Below are 17728 nucleotides of genomic sequence, written 5' to 3'. Positions count from 1 at the left end.
ATGTCATGGCTTTAAGAGTGTCTAATGAAATTCATTGATATTTGTTACATGAGCAAGGGAAAATTTAAGATAACTAACTAATCTCTGATTGGCTTATGGGTACTGTCAGTCCTTTTATAATATTAATGAATACTTACTTTAATAATACATATTACGAAAATTTGTAAATTTTAATATTTATTATTGCTTTGTAATTTTTATTTTTGACTAGGTGTAATACACTTTGTGTTCATTGACTGTAATTGGAATAAACATGTAATAAAGTAGGACAAAGAAAACAATTCATATTACATGATTGCAATATGTTGCGTTTTGAAGCTACTTATTTGCTGTTATGACTTAATATGTTAATGAATGTCTCTGCCAGCAGCTCAAATGATAGCAAAGTCGTTAAATTTACATTTTTTTTTAAGAATTGTTAATCAAGTCAGTGTCGGTATACTTCTGCCAACTCAGGCTTAACAATTTGAATTTCCTGATGTTACAGAGATGTGAAGGCCGGCAACATTTTGCTGGGAGAAGACGGAACTGTGCAGATAGCAGACTTTGGTGTGTCGGCGTGGTTGGCTACTGGCAGAGACCTTTCCAGACAGAAAGTGCGTCACACGTTTGTTGGGACGCCATGCTGGATGGCTCCTGAAGTCATGGAACAAGTTAGTTTCAGTTCTCTGAGGTTTGTACAAGCCGGAGTGAGATAAACAAGCAGGTTGTGCATAGAGTGACGAAGCTTTAGTTGTGTTTTAAACTCGTGGACTTCTCATACAATGTTGGGACAATTTTTGTTGTAAATGAGGGGAGGAAGCAGTGATGATCACTCAGAAGAATTGTGGCTTCCACTTTTCCCATTATCAGTGAAATATATAAGGACTTATAACATTTCGATTCGAGAACTGGCTTTTCCTTCATTTCCATGTGAGCAGAAAAGAGAGAACAACATTCTGCTCATTAGGCCAGTGAGCCCGGAGAGGAAGACGAAGAAAGATCCAACCTTCGCACTGCCTTCTCATTGTGCAGCATGTCATCATCAGTGTTGCTCTTGGGTCTGCTACTGTTGGCCACTGCATCTTCTTAATAGTCAATCATGTGGTCAGTAGTTGTTTAATCTTCGTTGTAATTGTTTCTTTTTTCAACCCCCTGTAGATAGGGTTAGTTTCTTAGTGCCTGTGAGCTGTTGAAAGTAATGTGATTTTTGGGATGTTGCTGGTTACATTATATGATAGATTATATTCAGATAATGTAACCAGCAACATCCACATTATATGATAGGTTATAGATTATATTCAGATATTAATTAAAATGTGTCTTAGTGAAACTTACAGCAGAGTCCGTATAGGCCACTTTCTATGTGATGCTTTTCCAATTCACTGTGGACTAAAGCAGGGAGATGCACTATCACCTTTACTTTTTAACTTCGCTCTGGAATATGCCATTAGGAAGTTCAGGATAACAGAGAGGGTTTGGAATTGAACGGGTTACATCAGCTGCTTGTCTATGTGGATGACGTGAATATGTTAGGAGAAAATCCACAAATGTTTAGGGAAAACGCGGAAATTCTACTTGAAATAAGTAAAGCGATAGGGTTGGAAGTAAATCCCGAAAAGACAAAGTATATGATTATGTCTCGTGACCAGAATATTGTACGAAATGGAACTATAAAAATTGGAGATTTATCCTTCGAAGAGGTGGAAAAATTCAAATATCTTGGAGTAACAGTAACAAATATAAATGACACTCGGGAGGAAATTAAACGCAGAATAAATATGGGAAATGCCTGTTATTATTCGGTTGAGAAACTTTTGTCATCTAGTCTGCTGTCAAAATATCTGAAAGTTAGAATTTATAAAACAGTTATATTACTGGTTGTTCTTTATGGTTGTGAAACTTGGACTCTAACTTTGAGAGAGGAACAGAGATTAAGGGTATTTGAGATTAAGGTTCTTAGGAAAATATTTGGGGCTAAAAGGGATGAAGTTAGAGGAGAATGGAGAAAGTTACACAACGCAGAACTGCATGCATTGTATTCTTCACCTGACATAATTAGGAACATTAAATCCAGACTTTGAGATGGGCAGGGCATGTAGCACGTATGGGCGAATCCAGAAATGCATATAGAGTGTTAGTTGGGAGGCCGGAAGGAAAAAGACCTTTGGGGAGGCCGAGACGTAGATGGGAAGATAATATTAAAATGGATTTGAGGGAGGTTGGATATGATGATAAAGAATGGATTAATCTTGCTCAGGATAGGGACCAATGGCAGGCTTATGTGAGGGCGGCAATGAACCTCCGGGTTCCTTAAAAGCCAGTAAGTAAATATATTCAGATACTTGTTCTTAACAGTTATTATGTAAGATTATTGCACCATAGTTCTAAGGTGATCTTGTGTCAACACAGCAACATAGGGGGTATTCTCTAAAGGAAGTCATAATTCGTAACAGACTACGTCAAATAATTGTCGGTTGGATCAGGACTTGACTGAGTACATTAATCTGATCGACATTAGGTCTGGGGGTCAGAGGTTGAAACTCGGCCAAAAATGGATTTTTCGGGCAAAAAATGTTTGGGAGGAAAGTAAAGCTGCGAGTACTGTAGCAATAGTGTCCTGCAATGTTCGAACATGGGAGAGGCAACCGAGATATTACAGAATTCATCTTATTCCATATGAAAAACTAATTGCAAGATACGTACTAAAATCTTTAAGTGGTTAAAACATGAAGGGGTGGGAGTGGAGGACAGCGAATATTTTCATAACAAGGCTGAACAAACATGATAGAGAGCGAACATCGGCGAATTCCGAACTTCGCCATACTCGACAAACTTGAACCGAGCATAGCTCCTGTAATGCACGATGCTATGTGGCATACAGAGTCTGAGCTGTATGTAGAAGCCTCAGTTCTGTAAGTTGCACACGATGGCACTCTGTGTTATCTGAACATTTTTTTAGTGATAAGATTCGTGATCCCTCAGATTTCTGGGACCAAATACCGAAGAGATTGCAAAGAGCAGTTTAAACATTTCTAGGAAAGAAAGAAGCTTTGGGAACTGTTGGGTCTGGAGTATTTACCTATTTAAGCGCGTAATTTTCCAACTTTTTTTTTCCTCTCAAAATCCGGAGGCAAAAAGGGGGGAGGAATTACGTGATGAGTACAAAATATCGCAATAAACTGGTCATAAATAACATTAAGAATTCATATTATTGTTTAATACCAAATTACTGTAGGATATATGTATTATACAATTTCAGTAATTACAGGCAATTTTACGGCTTTTCTTTGTAATGCTGTGTGTTAGTTCTAATGCTGATGGTGTCATCCCGACTAACCTTGGATTGTGCTGTTAAACTTCACGCGAAAAGTATTCGTATGAAAATTAACTTATTAATTATGTAAAGAAAATAAACATAATCTACATATACTTTATACAGTTGCAAAACGGTATTTGTCGAATACAGGGGGGAGAGCCATTAATCCTTCCCATTGAAGGCTTTAAGGAACCAACCTGGACAAATACCCAATGTCCCATCCCTACCTTCCCGTGGTGCAGCTGTTAGTAAGCATAATTTTACGAGGGAGGGGCTACTCATCAGTTAGCACTGGTCAGCTTGATGAGTTAATGACCGAATTTGGTATAATTTTCCTCTATTCAATACCTAATTCTCTCTTTAGCCTTTCCTATCCAGTCCTCTGACTGAACTCTTACTTTCTTCGACCCCGACAGTACTAGAGCATTCGAGGCCTAGGGGTTCATTTCCCTTTCCTTCCTACCCTTCTTACTTTCTGTTCCTAGTGCTGACCTGCTATGGCATTAAAATCGTCCTCCAGTGGCTTAAGGAGGGAAAGCTGGTGATCAACAAGATCTCCCAGCTAGGTCCAGTTGACCCGTCGACCAACAGCAGGTGTGGTTCTCCAGACAGTCTGGGGGTTGTGTGTGAATGAAGTAGCGACCAAAACATTAAAATATGGTGTTCACTTAAATCGGCTACAACTTGCCATTTAACATCTCAAAATCTGTGCGTCAGTGGCTAACCATGACAATATCTTTGAAAAATATTGGAGTGCAAGAGGTCAAATGACTTTATTGTCAAATGCCTGGCATTAGAAAACAACAACAACAACATATACTTTATACTCTATTCAGATCATCTTCCTTGTCATCAGAGGAATCACTGCATTTTTCACTGTATAAGGATTGGATAATAACTTCGGATTTCCCATGCGTGTTTTTACAATGCTTTAAATTCCACGAAAGACACACTCATGCACAGGGAGCAAATTAAGTGAGGAAAATGAAAATTCTAAAAAATATGCCCCAATCTTGGGGGAGGAGGAGGAAATTACTGGAGGAGGGAAATTTCGCGATTAAATATGCTATTTGGAAAATACGTTTTAAAAATTTGTGTTGAATATGTATGCACCAAATATGGTAATTTTCAGTTCAGTCAACTGAGAATTTCCTCAATTCTTGATAGTCTAATCATGAGAAGAGTTTCTTCTCTAAGGTAGATATATCTATAGTCCCGTCGCTCTAATGTCCGGCAGCCAATCACGTTGCAGGTCGGCTACATTTAAATGTGTGCGTCTTGCGATTCGCTGATGAAGGCGTTATGCATTTCCTAAGGGTCGATAAATTCTTAATATAATCGCCCGCCATTTTGGCTCTTTCGTTGACGTTCGCAGAAAGCACACGAGGACGTTATTTGCCGCTCAGTTATTTGCTGAATTACAGTGCATTTGATTTATTATCATAGGAACTACGACATGATAATGTTCAACGGTGTGGCAAATAGATTCCTCGTCTGGTAGCTCTGGAACGAAAGAACAAAAATGGCGAACGATACTACCTACCTATACTTTATAGAGCCTTCACTTCCAAAGACGTAAGCAAAGAGGAGGAGTCACGCCGGGAATAACAGTGTCGCGACTATAGGAGTCAGAATTCTAAGATATGTTAATAGGCAAGAACAATGGCAGGAGTTGAATTTTAACTTATGCAAGAATTTAGTGGCAAATTTTGCATGTGGCTGTCTCATTTAGGGTCAGGGTTTTGTTACATAACATGAAATCTGTAACATAGATCTTCTGGTTTTACTTCCCTCTCGATAGAAGCCAAATTCTTTTACTGTGGTCAAAAATCTGTTGTTGTTAACCAGTTTTGAATTCCCAAACATTCATCGCACATCAGACATTGAAATAGAATTGCTGTTTGTTGTTCCTGTGATTATATTTACTAACATTTTTAATGCAGCAGAACAAATTTTTGTTGGGAAATAATTCATTCAATTCTTAGGGGATAGTAATAGATCTTTGTCTTGTAAAAATTTGAAGTCGAGTATGTTTTATATTGAGCTGCTAGGAATTAACAGATATTGTGCTTACAGTTAGATTGAAGCAAGGTTTGTCCTTCTAGCCAGATGACATCCTTTGTCAGTATTTTGGAATGGCACCTGCTGTGAGACCAAGAGGTTGGATAAATGCTACAATCATACTTATTAACTAACATAAACAAACGGTATCTTAACAAGACGCTGATGAATCTACAATCATCTCTCCGTTCTGATCCTTATTTTGGATCCTACATGTATTAATTTCCCTTCGTTAGCTACAGTATTGAGTCATCTATCAGATAACTGCTGTCAATTTTTTCTGAACTTAAAGGGAAAATCCCTGTTTCTTCCCTCTGTCCAAGGATTCAATACTTGATCTCCATGCAATAGTATTTCAATTAAGTTGTTGTTGTTATTTAAAATAAGTTATCTCTGATTGAGGTTCTGGCTGATATGTACATCTATTATCAGGCAGTACATCTCACTTGACGATATGTGCCAGAGGAAGAACAATTGTTTGTATGCATCTGAAGTCTGATTAGTGAAATATGTAGCTAGTTGGCGATGTATGCAGTGGAGGGGGAAAGAAACTGGCCACCCTATCCCATTATCTCCTGGCCTAGTTGCCTCATGAGTGATGCCTTGTTGGTGTCACATGTGGGTTCCAGACCTGTCTTCAGACAGTTGACTAAACAACAGCAAACAATGCTTCTTTTAAACATTTTAAATGTCATTGTTATTGTTAAAAAAGTCACCGCATTTACAATGACATTGAAAAATTTATGTTATATCTAACTTTATTATTATTGTTAGAACATATTAAAATAAATCCATAACTTCAAAGTTTTCTTCATTTCATTTTCTGTTGGAAAGGGAATAAAAATAAAAGTAAAACAAATCATCTCTGGTCAGTTCATATCATTTGTTATAAACAAAATAAAAATTAGGTGTTTCTTCCATTTAGCTACCTCTTTGCTACCTGTATCCTTTCAAAACTTATAAAAGAAAAAAATTGCATTTATCTATAATTTACAACAAATTAACATTTTATTGCAATTTCTGAAGTGAGTTTCTGAACGAGTTCCAACAACAAATACAGTGAATTTAAATAACTGAATTACTCGTTATCTTGTGATCTGGGACTTTGAATATTCCAACAGCCCAATCTTTCTTTGGGTAACTACATAAATTATAAACGATGTCACTGGTAACATAATGAACTGAATTGTTGCAAATGTTTAATAAAAAGTATGTGTCATCATCATGGTACCTCCCTCCTTCCCCCAGCAAAAGTGGAGAGACCATGTTAAGTGCTTTCTGAGTTACTGGAAAGCAACAATTTTCGATAGAACAGACAAATGCTGTTGCATTTAGTGGGTACCGTGTTTGTCTCTGGACTTCTTTTAGGAGAAAGGTACAACCAGGATTCCTATGTCACACAGTACAATCTGGTGGCTAACAGTGGATGTAATAGTAATACCTGAGTGTTGCAAGGATATTGTATCATTGACAAGGATGTGAAAGGAGTTAGCGATCATAAGTTCATTGTAAATAAAAATGATCATAATGTGAAGTAACTCCCATAATGAACTATTGGCATTGTCTTTTATCTTATAGAACACAACAAATATGAGACATGTAATGTAACTGTGGGCGTGATTTGTTCTGTTGGGCAGGACCACGGTTATGACTTCAAGGCTGATATTTGGTCGTTTGGAATCACAGCAATTGAAATGGCGACAGGCACTGCCCCTTACCACAAATACCCACCAATGAAAGTGCTAATGTTGACGCTCCAGAATGACCCTCCGACGCTAGATACTGGTGCGGAGGAGAAGGACCAGTACAAAGCGTATGGCAAGACTTTCCGCAAGATGATAGTTGACTGCCTGCAGAAAGATCCGTCTAAAAGGTGAGGCTCCAAGAACATGCAGATATCAAGAATATGCCAGAGAACGTTATTTTTGCATTCTTCCATAATTTGTTAACTAAAATAATTGAAGAGTAGAAATGGCAAAGGTTGTATGTGTCATTCAGAAAATTTTACAGGAAACTGTAAAAGGTTTCCCACTTCTGTTGTTGTGTTTATTTTTTAAACTGTTTATGTAGTTGTGAAGAATATATATCCATCTTAAATGTAAATGTAATATATGAATCATTTCTATTTATTGTAATATATAACACAGTAACTTTTGTTGATGTCATACAAAATTTTGTCGAATATTCTTTTGAGAAGATTAATTCCATATATAGATGAAATTATTGGGGATCATCAGTGTGGTTTTAGGCGTAATAGATCGACTATTGATCAGATTTTTTGTATTCAATAGAAAAAATGGGAGTATAAGGGTACAGTACATCAGTTATTGACAGATTTCAAAAAGACATATAACTCGGTTAAGAGAGAAGTTTTATATAATATTCTTATTGAATTTGGTATTCCCAAAAACAAGTTCGATTAATTAAAATGTGTCTCAGTGAAACTTACAGCAAAGTCTGTATAGGCCAGTTTCTGTCAGATGCTTTTCCAATTCACTGCGGGCTAAAGCAGGGAGATGCACTATCACCTTTACTTTTTAACTTCGCTCTAGAGTATGCTATTAGGATAGTTCAGGATAACAGAGAGGGTTTGGAATTGAACGGATTACATCAGCTTCTTGTCTATGCGGATGACGTGAATATGTTAGGAGAAAATCCACAAACGATTTTGGAAAACGTGGAAATTTTACTTGAAGTAAGTAAAGCGATAGGGTTAGAAGTAAATCCCGAAAATACAAAGTAAATGATTGTCTCGTGACGAGAATATTGTACGAAATGGAAATATAAAAATTGGAAATTTATCCTTCGAAGAGATGGAAAAATTCAAATATCATGGAGCAACAGTAACACATATAAATGACACTTGGGAGGAAATTAAACACAGAATAAATATGAAAAATGCCAAACAATGGCCATTTCTGCTCTTCAATTATGATGCATTCATTAGTGTGTTGACATCTTTGAGAGGAAAACTGCTATTCCTCTGATCTTCACACGAATTATTTTACTAGCAGTGTAACTTGGTGCCAAAGGAAAGCAGTGCTGCACACTTATTGTTTACATCGCATATTTCATTTTCAGGCCAACAGCAACTGAACTCCTGAAACATCCGTTTTTCAAGAAAGCTAAAGATAGAAAGTACCTTCAACAGACATTAGTTGCCATTGGTCCAAGTTTAGAGACGAGAGTGCAGAAAGTATGTATAATACACCAGCAGCATTGCATTCTATTATGTTTGTCAGTGTTGCAGTTCGCACATAACGAGAACTTGTTCTTAATTTTGCCAGGCATCAAAACGACAGCCTGGCACATCAGGGCGATTACATCGAACTGTAACAGGCGAATGGGTTTGGTCATCTGAAGAAGAAGGTGGTGAATCATCAGATGACGAGGTTAGATAACATATGTCTTCATTAATTCTTGCATATTCTTAATCATCATCTGCTTTCAAGGTTCAGGTCCAATGCCTAATTGAAAATTGTTAACCAACACTAAGAGTGGTGTCAGAATTCAAACCCAGGTCACTGTATTTGTACAAATGAATGACAGCAAAGAATGTCTGTTGGTCAGTTGCTTTTGTTTGATAAAATGACAGTCACTGATTAAGTTCTGCTTAAGATACCCACATCTTATTTCTGCACTTCATTTGTAAGTAACTTCTACATGTATGATGAAAAAGAGATTCAACATTTTGTGCCAGATCTCGAGACCTTTTGTACTTCTTTGTTAATTCGACTGAGTTTAATTTTACACATTTTTTATACCCTTTCATTACCTAGGTAAGTCTTGTCTAATGTTTGTTAAAGCTACAATTACAGTGTATGCTCGTCCACTTCTCTTTGAACACTGTGTCTACAAATGATTGAAGCTCTTTTAAGTTTTGTTTGAATTGTCCAGCAAGCATATGTTTCTGCCTGCAGCCGTGAGAGTTCTACAGTTGTAAGATGGCGACAAACTGTGAGAAAGCATATGCTATCCTCTAATTCCATTCAAGTCAGTTTGTCACATTGGTTTAACAACGCTTTAAAATCAAGTTCCATAAAGATACACCCAGCGTCAACTCCATTCAGTGATGGTATGAACAGTTTAAATCTACAAGATGCCTCTGAAGGGAAATCAATGGATCGTCGTCCTGTGCCTGAAGATGTTGCTCCACCTCATTTGTATGTCGACATTGATGACTTCTTAAACACCAGGCTGTGTGAAACTGATGAATTTGTCATATTGGGAATAATGATAACGAACTGCCGTAATGGCCTGCATGCTCTCCCGACTTCATCCCTTGTGACTTTTTTGTATGGGGATATGTGAAGGATTCAGTATTTGTGCCATCGTTATCAGTCTATCTGCCAGAACTCTGGGCTCACATCATTAATGATTTTGCTGAAATTGACATAAACATGCTACATCGAGTGTGGGACGAACTTGATTACAGAGTTGATGTGTGCAGTCACTAGAGGAGCACATATCGAGTACCTGTAACATGTCAAAAGACTTGGTGAGTTTTTCTATGTAACTACAGCTTTGTGATCATATGTTAAACAAAATACCTGCTTCAATCATTTGTGAACACCCTGTATGGTAGTAGCTTTGCATTCATCTCATCTGACACATTCTTGTACACATAACTTGAAAAACTTTACAGCTGCATTGCTTGCATCAGAAGTTAAAAACTGTGATGGACGAGGTTTGTTTTTATGTAGTCAACTCGATAAGCTTTCGATTCTTTAGAAATTGATTTTGTGGCAGTGTGCGGAGAAGCCGATGAACAACATAGAGACTGTGGGCTCGTCGGGCAGCGAGAAGGACTTGACGGACACGGAGGGCAGCACGAGGACGAGCGAGGTGCTGGGGCCGGACGCCAGCCAAGACAACCTGTACCGCATGCAGGCCCAGGTCATCCCCCCCGTCAACCTGGTGCTCAGGATGAGGTGGGTGCTGCTCTCTTCTTTTATGGGAGTTTCAGGCATTTTGGTAATGCTAGTACATTTGTCTAGTTTGTCTTCTTTACATTTTGTTTTAAATATTTTGATATTCTTGGTTATTTACATTTTACTTATATTTTCGGGAATATTCTAATACAGTAGAACCCCGATTATCCATCACCCTATTAACCGATTGGCAGATTATCCGACTGTCTTTCTCTCGCTCTTTTCTTTCTTTCTTGCGGGAAAATGTAGCTCTATACTTATATTATTTGTCCACACTTGTGGAGTAACGGTCAGCACGTCTGGCCGCGAAACCAGGTGGCCCGGGTTCGATTCCCGGTCGGGGCAAGTTACCTGGTTGAGGTTTTTTCCGGGGTTTTCCCTCAACCCAATACGAGCAAATGTTGGGTAACTTTCGGTGCTGGACCCCAGACTCATTTCACCGGCATTATCACCTTCATCTCATTCAGACGCTAAATAACCAAAGATGTTGATAAAGCGTTGTAAAATAGCCTACCAAAAAAGTACTTACATTATTACCTATTTTTTGTAGAGTGTATTATTACAAACCTTCACCATTACATAGTACTACTTGTGGCAATAAGAACCGTTACTTGAAGGCGTTTTTCCCAACTTGTAAAATAGTCTCCACCTTCTTTCAGAGAAATGGTTCCAAGAACTTCCGCACAATTTATAGCAAACCCGTGCAGCAATCATCCTTGTCTTACTGTTCGAGTGCTTTATATCTTCTATGCAAAATATTTTCCACAAGTGTCAAAAGTGTTTTGCTGAGTATTGAAATAAAAATTCAAATAATTGAGAGGTTTGGGAAAAGAGAAACTGCAGCTCATTTCGCATCAGAACACAAGATTGTGTTGAAACTGCGCGATTAATGGAAAACAAGAATAGAGTGTATGAAGTCTGTGAATCTCCAACACGAGACCTCTTCCTGGCCCTTACAGACAGACGTAAATTGGTGAACTTCTGGTCCACTTCCTAGCATGTTGTATGTATGTATGTATGTATGTATTCACACTGCAATGAGTATATATCCGGTGGCAGTGGTAACTAATTACACTCAATAATGACAATAATAAACTTATTAATTAAAAATACAATTAATAATAATGCTAATAATTAATACTAACAATAATTTATAATAATAATAATAATAATAATAACAGGGAATATCCTAAATTAAATGAAGCACGATCACTTGAAATAACATTTAAAATTAATCTAATTTGTATCTTAAACCTAAGTTCGAACTAAAACACACTAGTAAACACCAACATTACAGAGGAAATTACAAAAATTGTAATGTGCACTTAATTTATGAAAATATTACATGGTACGATTTATTCGATTTTTTTATTAACCATCCAGTCCACCCTCTTGATTATCACGGATAATAGAGGTTTTACTAGTATGATTATGGTCCTGATGTGTAACGGCTATTTTCGATCTACACTAATAGCAAAAGTGAAAGAATTTTGTGGAACGGAATTTCGACTTATTCCTGTACACAAAAGGAGTTCCCATAATACATAACCTACTTGGAAGCATTTATTATATTCCATGGAGAGTTTACAATAAATAAAAAAGAAATACTATAATTCAGTTGTGCTTTGACATGGACTCGTACAAAATACAGGTGTAACTATAGAAAGTTAATATAAGCTTGGCATTATTCACATACAGATGGATAAATAACAATGACTATTTACGAGGTACTGTAATGTGCTTATATACAGTATACCTGTTAATTGTTAGATGTCTGTGGTTCAACACAGTTCATTACTTGTCCTGTAAATAGTACATTCTGATTTAATACATTATTATTATTATTATTATTATTATTATTATTATCATCATCATCATCATCATCATCATCATCATTGTAGGATTCACTATTATTCATAGCTTATTTCATTTCATTCATTAGACACTCTTAAATCTTACATCAAATTGTATTTATTTTTCCTAATTCCATTACCCTAATTCCTATATAGATGTTACAGACAATCATATTTGATGGTTTTGATCTGTTATTACGTAATTTTTAGGGTGTTTGAATATTTTAGAGTGTCATTTATTTTTATTTTTGGAGGAAATCTAATATTTTAGTCTTATTTTTTCACATTGCTTCTGTTTTGAGTATCTTAATATTTTTCTGTTGGTCAGACGCCAGAGGACTTAGATGCCACACGTTGATGTGTAGCGATTTGCGTCTTTGCCTACATTTTATGACGATTGTGATTAATCCTTTCTGAGGTTGGGGCATCCATATGCACCCTGTTATTGTAATCCTAACAAAATTGGCATACTTCCCATTGAACAATGATCATGCAAAGTTTTTGGATCATAATTATATACAGCCCAGTTACTTTATGGTGACAGCTCGTCGACGCGAGAGAGGAGAAGGTTCGACTGTGGGAGGGAGACCGACCCGAGACGGAGCGAATGGAGGGAGGGAAATACAGTCATATCAGAAATGAAGTTTCACGTTGCAGCGTCTGCATAATTTTGAGCTCCTGTGACTGTGTTCACTTCATACTCCGGAACAATATTCACTAATACACACTAATGCAGAAATACAATGAGCAGCAATTGAATCACTATATTTAACAGATAATCACTAATTAACAATGAAATATACTCATGCGGAAATACCGTTAATGTTCATCAGTGCTTCACTGTTACCTTTCCCATCATCATCATCATCATCATCCATGTAAAAGATGGAGCGGCCTTCTTCTCTGTACTTCTTTATTTTCCTCAAATACTGCAAACTTTTGGCCCTAATGCTGTGATGCTCGACCAGAATTTAGCGATTATTTTGTGTTTTTTTTTTCTAATAAAATCCTGATTTCATAATAACTTCCCTCAAAGTCGAGATACCTCCCTGAAAGTCGATAGTCTTTCAATTTCAATAATATATATTTTTTTTAAGTCTGGGCCGCTGTTCTGTGAAATATAGAACTCGTGCTTTGGTTTGTCTTATGACAGCTTCATTAAAGCTGTCCACAGTTGATTTTGGCGCCGATTATCAATGTCTTTAGTCTCCCTTATTATTCGGCTAACACAGCTCTCAGACACAGCGGTAAACTCTGCTACAAGTTTTCCAACATTTATTACGTTTTTTCTTCCAACACTATCTTCATAAAGCGCTACAGGTTGCCCACGACTTCTCGCGACTGCGAATGCAATACCCGAGCTTTCAGTTTACTTCTAACAGGCAGCATTTTCACAAACAGAAAATAGCAGTGAATCTAGACAATAAATACTACACACTAAACAATACAAAACAGAAGCACTACAATTATTTAAGTAACTAAATGAAATGTACGTAACAAACACACTAAATTGCAATGCACAAGGCAGTGGTGGTGTAGTACGTCCTTAGCGCGACTGTACGCCCACACTAACGCTCCCGAGATGTGACCGCTAGCGCAGCCAGGGGAAGACTAAAATGAACACCCCTTCGAACAAACGGTGAACTCGCCCAAACCACTGCGTCGCCAGGCCAGAGCTGTCACCATAAAGTGACTGGCCTGTATATGACGTGGGGTAGAGGTTTTTAACCATTGCAAACCTTTTCAGTGTTCATTTGTTACGATAGTTTGCTTATATTTCTGTCATCTGCTCTTTCATAAAATTCTAAAAATTCGCATTAAACTTCATCAGTAGCAGCAGTATGTGAACATAACCTCAAAGTAGACCTACAACCGGTTCCAGTTTTCTTCAAAGCTATATCTTAATGACATGTCCAAGAACTACATACTAAGTGAATGAACGACATTAATTCTGGAATTTCACAAGTCCTCCATTTTGATGATCATTTGTAGATAGACGAATGTGTATCATGTCATAGAATTTATATCAGTTTCTATGGCAAAAGTGCGTAACAAATGATCGATCATAACCAGACTTCAAACTTTCATGAAAGCCTAGAAATGAAGTTGGAAGAACTTGTCACATGTGGGCAGACGGATGTGATAATGTCTGTCTGATAATTGTAATGAGAAGATGGTGTTTAGATTGGACTTACGTCAAATATTAGACACACAACATTAAGAAGGTTGGAAAGACAAGAAAATGAAGTGCTAAGTATAAGACTGAAGATTGAATTTATGTACAGACGCAGAAACAAAATTTGGGTCACCTGAATTTTCCAAGTTCCAGTTATAACATACTGCGCATGCTCAGTACACACGTGGTTGCTCTGGCAGCTATTGAAAATCATTTTACTTCGATTGTTGTCGCATTTTAAAAGTTAGGAAGAAAAGTAATCTATTTCTAATAGTAGACGAACATTTGTAAATTTTGCAGTAAAATATAATGATGATAAACGAAATATAACCTGCATAATGAAAACAAAAATCTTCGACCCCCAGGATTCGAACTCTCAACCTTCTGGTCTGTGAGCAGGCATGATAGCACAGAGCTATTGGAATGATTGAGTAGAAGTATCATATTATACTGGTCGTGTTCATTTACTGAATAGCTTTCCATCATTAATTTGATCTTACTTTCAGATTAATTTCGTGCTACTTGCATAGTTGTGAAAGTATACCTTGCTGTAAAACTGTTAAAATAATACTGGGTTGAAAACCGTTGTTAAATTGTGTTATTATTATATCATTACCATCATCATTATTAGACGTGTATAGACATTAATAGTCGTTACGTAAACACTGAAATAATGAAACAATTGTCTTTAGAGACAATTAATATTAGGTATCCTCCACAAAACTGGCTTCATTTATACACCGACAGATCCTTGATCTCCAGAGAACAAGGTGCCGGTGCAGGTGTTATGTGCTGTCTCTTCTCACTTTATAGATCTCTTGGATATGGAACAACAAGTTTTGATGGAGAAATCACTGCAATAAGTGAAAGTCTCAGGAATCTTCTATGCCACATCAATAAATTTAAGAATGAAGTTATATTGTCAGACTCCAAAGCAGCTATTCTATCAATAGTCTCTAAACACACACCTTCATCTCAAACAGCAGAAATAACTAAAATGCTCTCTCAATTAATATCACTCAATAAAAGAATTGTATTCCAATGGATACCATCCCATTGTGGAATCCTGGGAAACGAGAATGCGGATGCTTTAGCAAAGCTACTTACAGACCTGTTACTGAATCTACGTATTACTCTGTGAAAAGATTTATTAAATCTACATACTTAGACTTCAACAAAGAAAATTTGATAACACAATCTCAAGGGAAAAAATGGAACTCTCTGCATCATAATCCACAGTTAATTCCCGATTTACCACAAAAATCGTCTGTAGCTGCATTTAGATTGGCAACAGGGCATGACTGTTTGTCCAAGCATCTGCATAGACTTGGAATATATCAGTCCCCTAACTGCCCATTGTGTAACTCAAACCAAGAAATGGATTCGGAACACCTCAAAATCTGTGCTTCAGTGGCTGACCATGACAATATCTTTGAAAAATATTGGAGTGCAAGAGGTCAAATGACTTTATTGTCAAACGCCTGGCATTAGAAAACAACAACAACTTTACAATGGCGGACCAGAGGGAGGCTTCAACTAATTGCTCTGATCCAACATGGCTTTCAGCTTCAGAGGTGAGCTGTAGACTGGGAGTTTTTAGTTCTATGGCAAAAAGATGGGTCGTTATCGGAATCATGGTGAGGTTGGTAGAAGTCCACATGTTTCAACCAGGACACAGGACGAAGGCTTGGGCAGGCTGGTTGTCAACTGAAGGCATTGTCTCGCTTTCTGGGCTATTTACAAACGGTTGTTAACTGTCTGAGAACAGATTGTGATATTAAATGCTACCGGGCAGCGACTAAAGAAAAAATGTCCGAGGAACAAGCTGTAGACCAAGTTGCCTTTGTAACTAGTCTAGATGACTGCACGAAAGTCATTTTCTCTGACGAAACTGGAATATATCAGCAGTCTGGCCACAGGTATGATCTGACATGGCAGGCCAGGATACATTAGCGTATCATGCTGGTGCTGGATATCTCGGGATGGGACAGATGTCTTAGAGAGAATCTTTGACCGCTTGAATTCAGCGCAGTTTTTTCCTGCGACCTCCCAGCTGACACACTATATGCATTTCTAGATTCGCCCAAACGTGCTGCATGCCCTGCCCATCTCAAATGTCTGGATTTAATGTTCCTAATTATGTCAGGTGAAGAATACAATGCGTGCAGTTCTGTGTTGTGTAACTTTCTCCATTCTCCTGTAACTTCATCCCTCTTAGCCCCAAATATTTTTCTAAGAACCCTATTCTCAAACACCCTTAATCTCTGTTCCTCTCTCAAGATGAGAGTGTCCACACCTATGGAGTAACGGTCAGCGCGTCTGGCTGGGAAACCAGGTGGCCCAGGTTCGAATCCCAGTCGGGGCAAGTTACCTGGTTGAGGTTTTTTCTGGGGTTTTCCCTCAACCCAATACGAGCAAATGCTGGGTAACTTTCGGTGTTGGACCCCGGACTCATTTCACCGGCATTATCACCTTCATATCATTCAGACGCTAAATAACCTAGATGTTGATACAGCGTCGTAAAATAACCCAATAAAATAAAAAATAAAAGATGAGAGTCCACGTTTCACAACCATACAGAACAACCAGTAATATAAATGTTTTGTAAATTCTTTTAGCTTTTTTGGCAAAATAAGCAGTGGAGTGAAATTTTGAAGAATAAACACCTAATTCTAGATTTCCCCTGGACAGCATCAGTAGCCTTATTCACTCACCTCCGCAGAATGTCCCTGTGCTCATCACCTTACTGCCCACTATGCCGAAATTTGCAAATAATAAAATAAAGAATGTTTCCAAGTGTGGAGCCATCTCGAAGACTGATGCAGATGAAGATTCTCAGCTAGAGCAGTGCTATTGTGACACAAGACGGCAAATGGAGGAAATCCAAAGCCAAGAGCATTAGTAAACATCATCATGGCCACAACAAGCGACATTTTGCATCTGAAGACAGAAGTGCAGTCAAACTTTCGAAATATCGTATTTCTAACATCTCTATGGCAATGGAAAATGTTCGATTAAACCCGTTCTCCTTAGTGAACTACTGTACCTGATCTGACAACATCTGTATCAATGTCTGCGCCTTAACCTCAGAAAAGGAAAATTCCGTCAGATTTAGGTCACGTGTAAATCTCGCCAATTTGTGTTTTTAAAAATGTTGCTAAAAGTTGCAGCTGGAGTATAAAACAATTGTGTAGCTGTGAATACTGAAACTCTATGAAAACCATTGTGTTGTGTTTTGATATTTGATACATTTCATTGATATGTCTGTGCTGCTCGTTCATTCAGGTTTGAAAGGTTTCAATTTACGTAATTGTGTTAACATGTGTACTTTTATAAGCAGTGCAGAAATTTGTTTGACTTGTGTTTCTCCTGTCTTTATCTTTCCAGAAAACCCATGCACAAATTCTGT

The 17728-nt window shown here is 37.5% G+C and overlaps 1 protein-coding gene across 6 annotated transcripts in view; it reads left to right on the top strand.

Moving 5' to 3' along the window:
- fray (oxidative stress responsive kinase frayed) overlaps positions 1–17728 on the top strand; it is a 147399-nt gene that overhangs the window by 118915 nt on the left and 10756 nt on the right. For all 6 annotated transcript variants that reach the window (XM_069842681.1, XM_069842679.1, XM_069842682.1 and 3 more), the window contains 5 exons: positions 488–653; positions 6997–7232; positions 8441–8555; positions 8647–8751; positions 10109–10290. In XM_069842681.1, the coding sequence (XP_069698782.1) occupies positions 488–653; positions 6997–7232; positions 8441–8555; positions 8647–8751; positions 10109–10290 (804 nt within the window). The remainder of the gene's footprint in view (positions 1–487; positions 654–6996; positions 7233–8440; positions 8556–8646; positions 8752–10108; positions 10291–17728) is intronic.

This window comes from Periplaneta americana, chromosome 12 (assembly GCF_040183065.1).
Source record: "Periplaneta americana isolate PAMFEO1 chromosome 12, P.americana_PAMFEO1_priV1, whole genome shotgun sequence".
In the NCBI taxonomy this organism is placed as follows: domain Eukaryota; kingdom Metazoa; phylum Arthropoda; class Insecta; order Blattodea; family Blattidae; genus Periplaneta; species Periplaneta americana.
The sequence above is the reverse complement of the archived record's forward strand: the minus strand, read 5'-3'. Positions and strand labels throughout refer to the sequence as shown.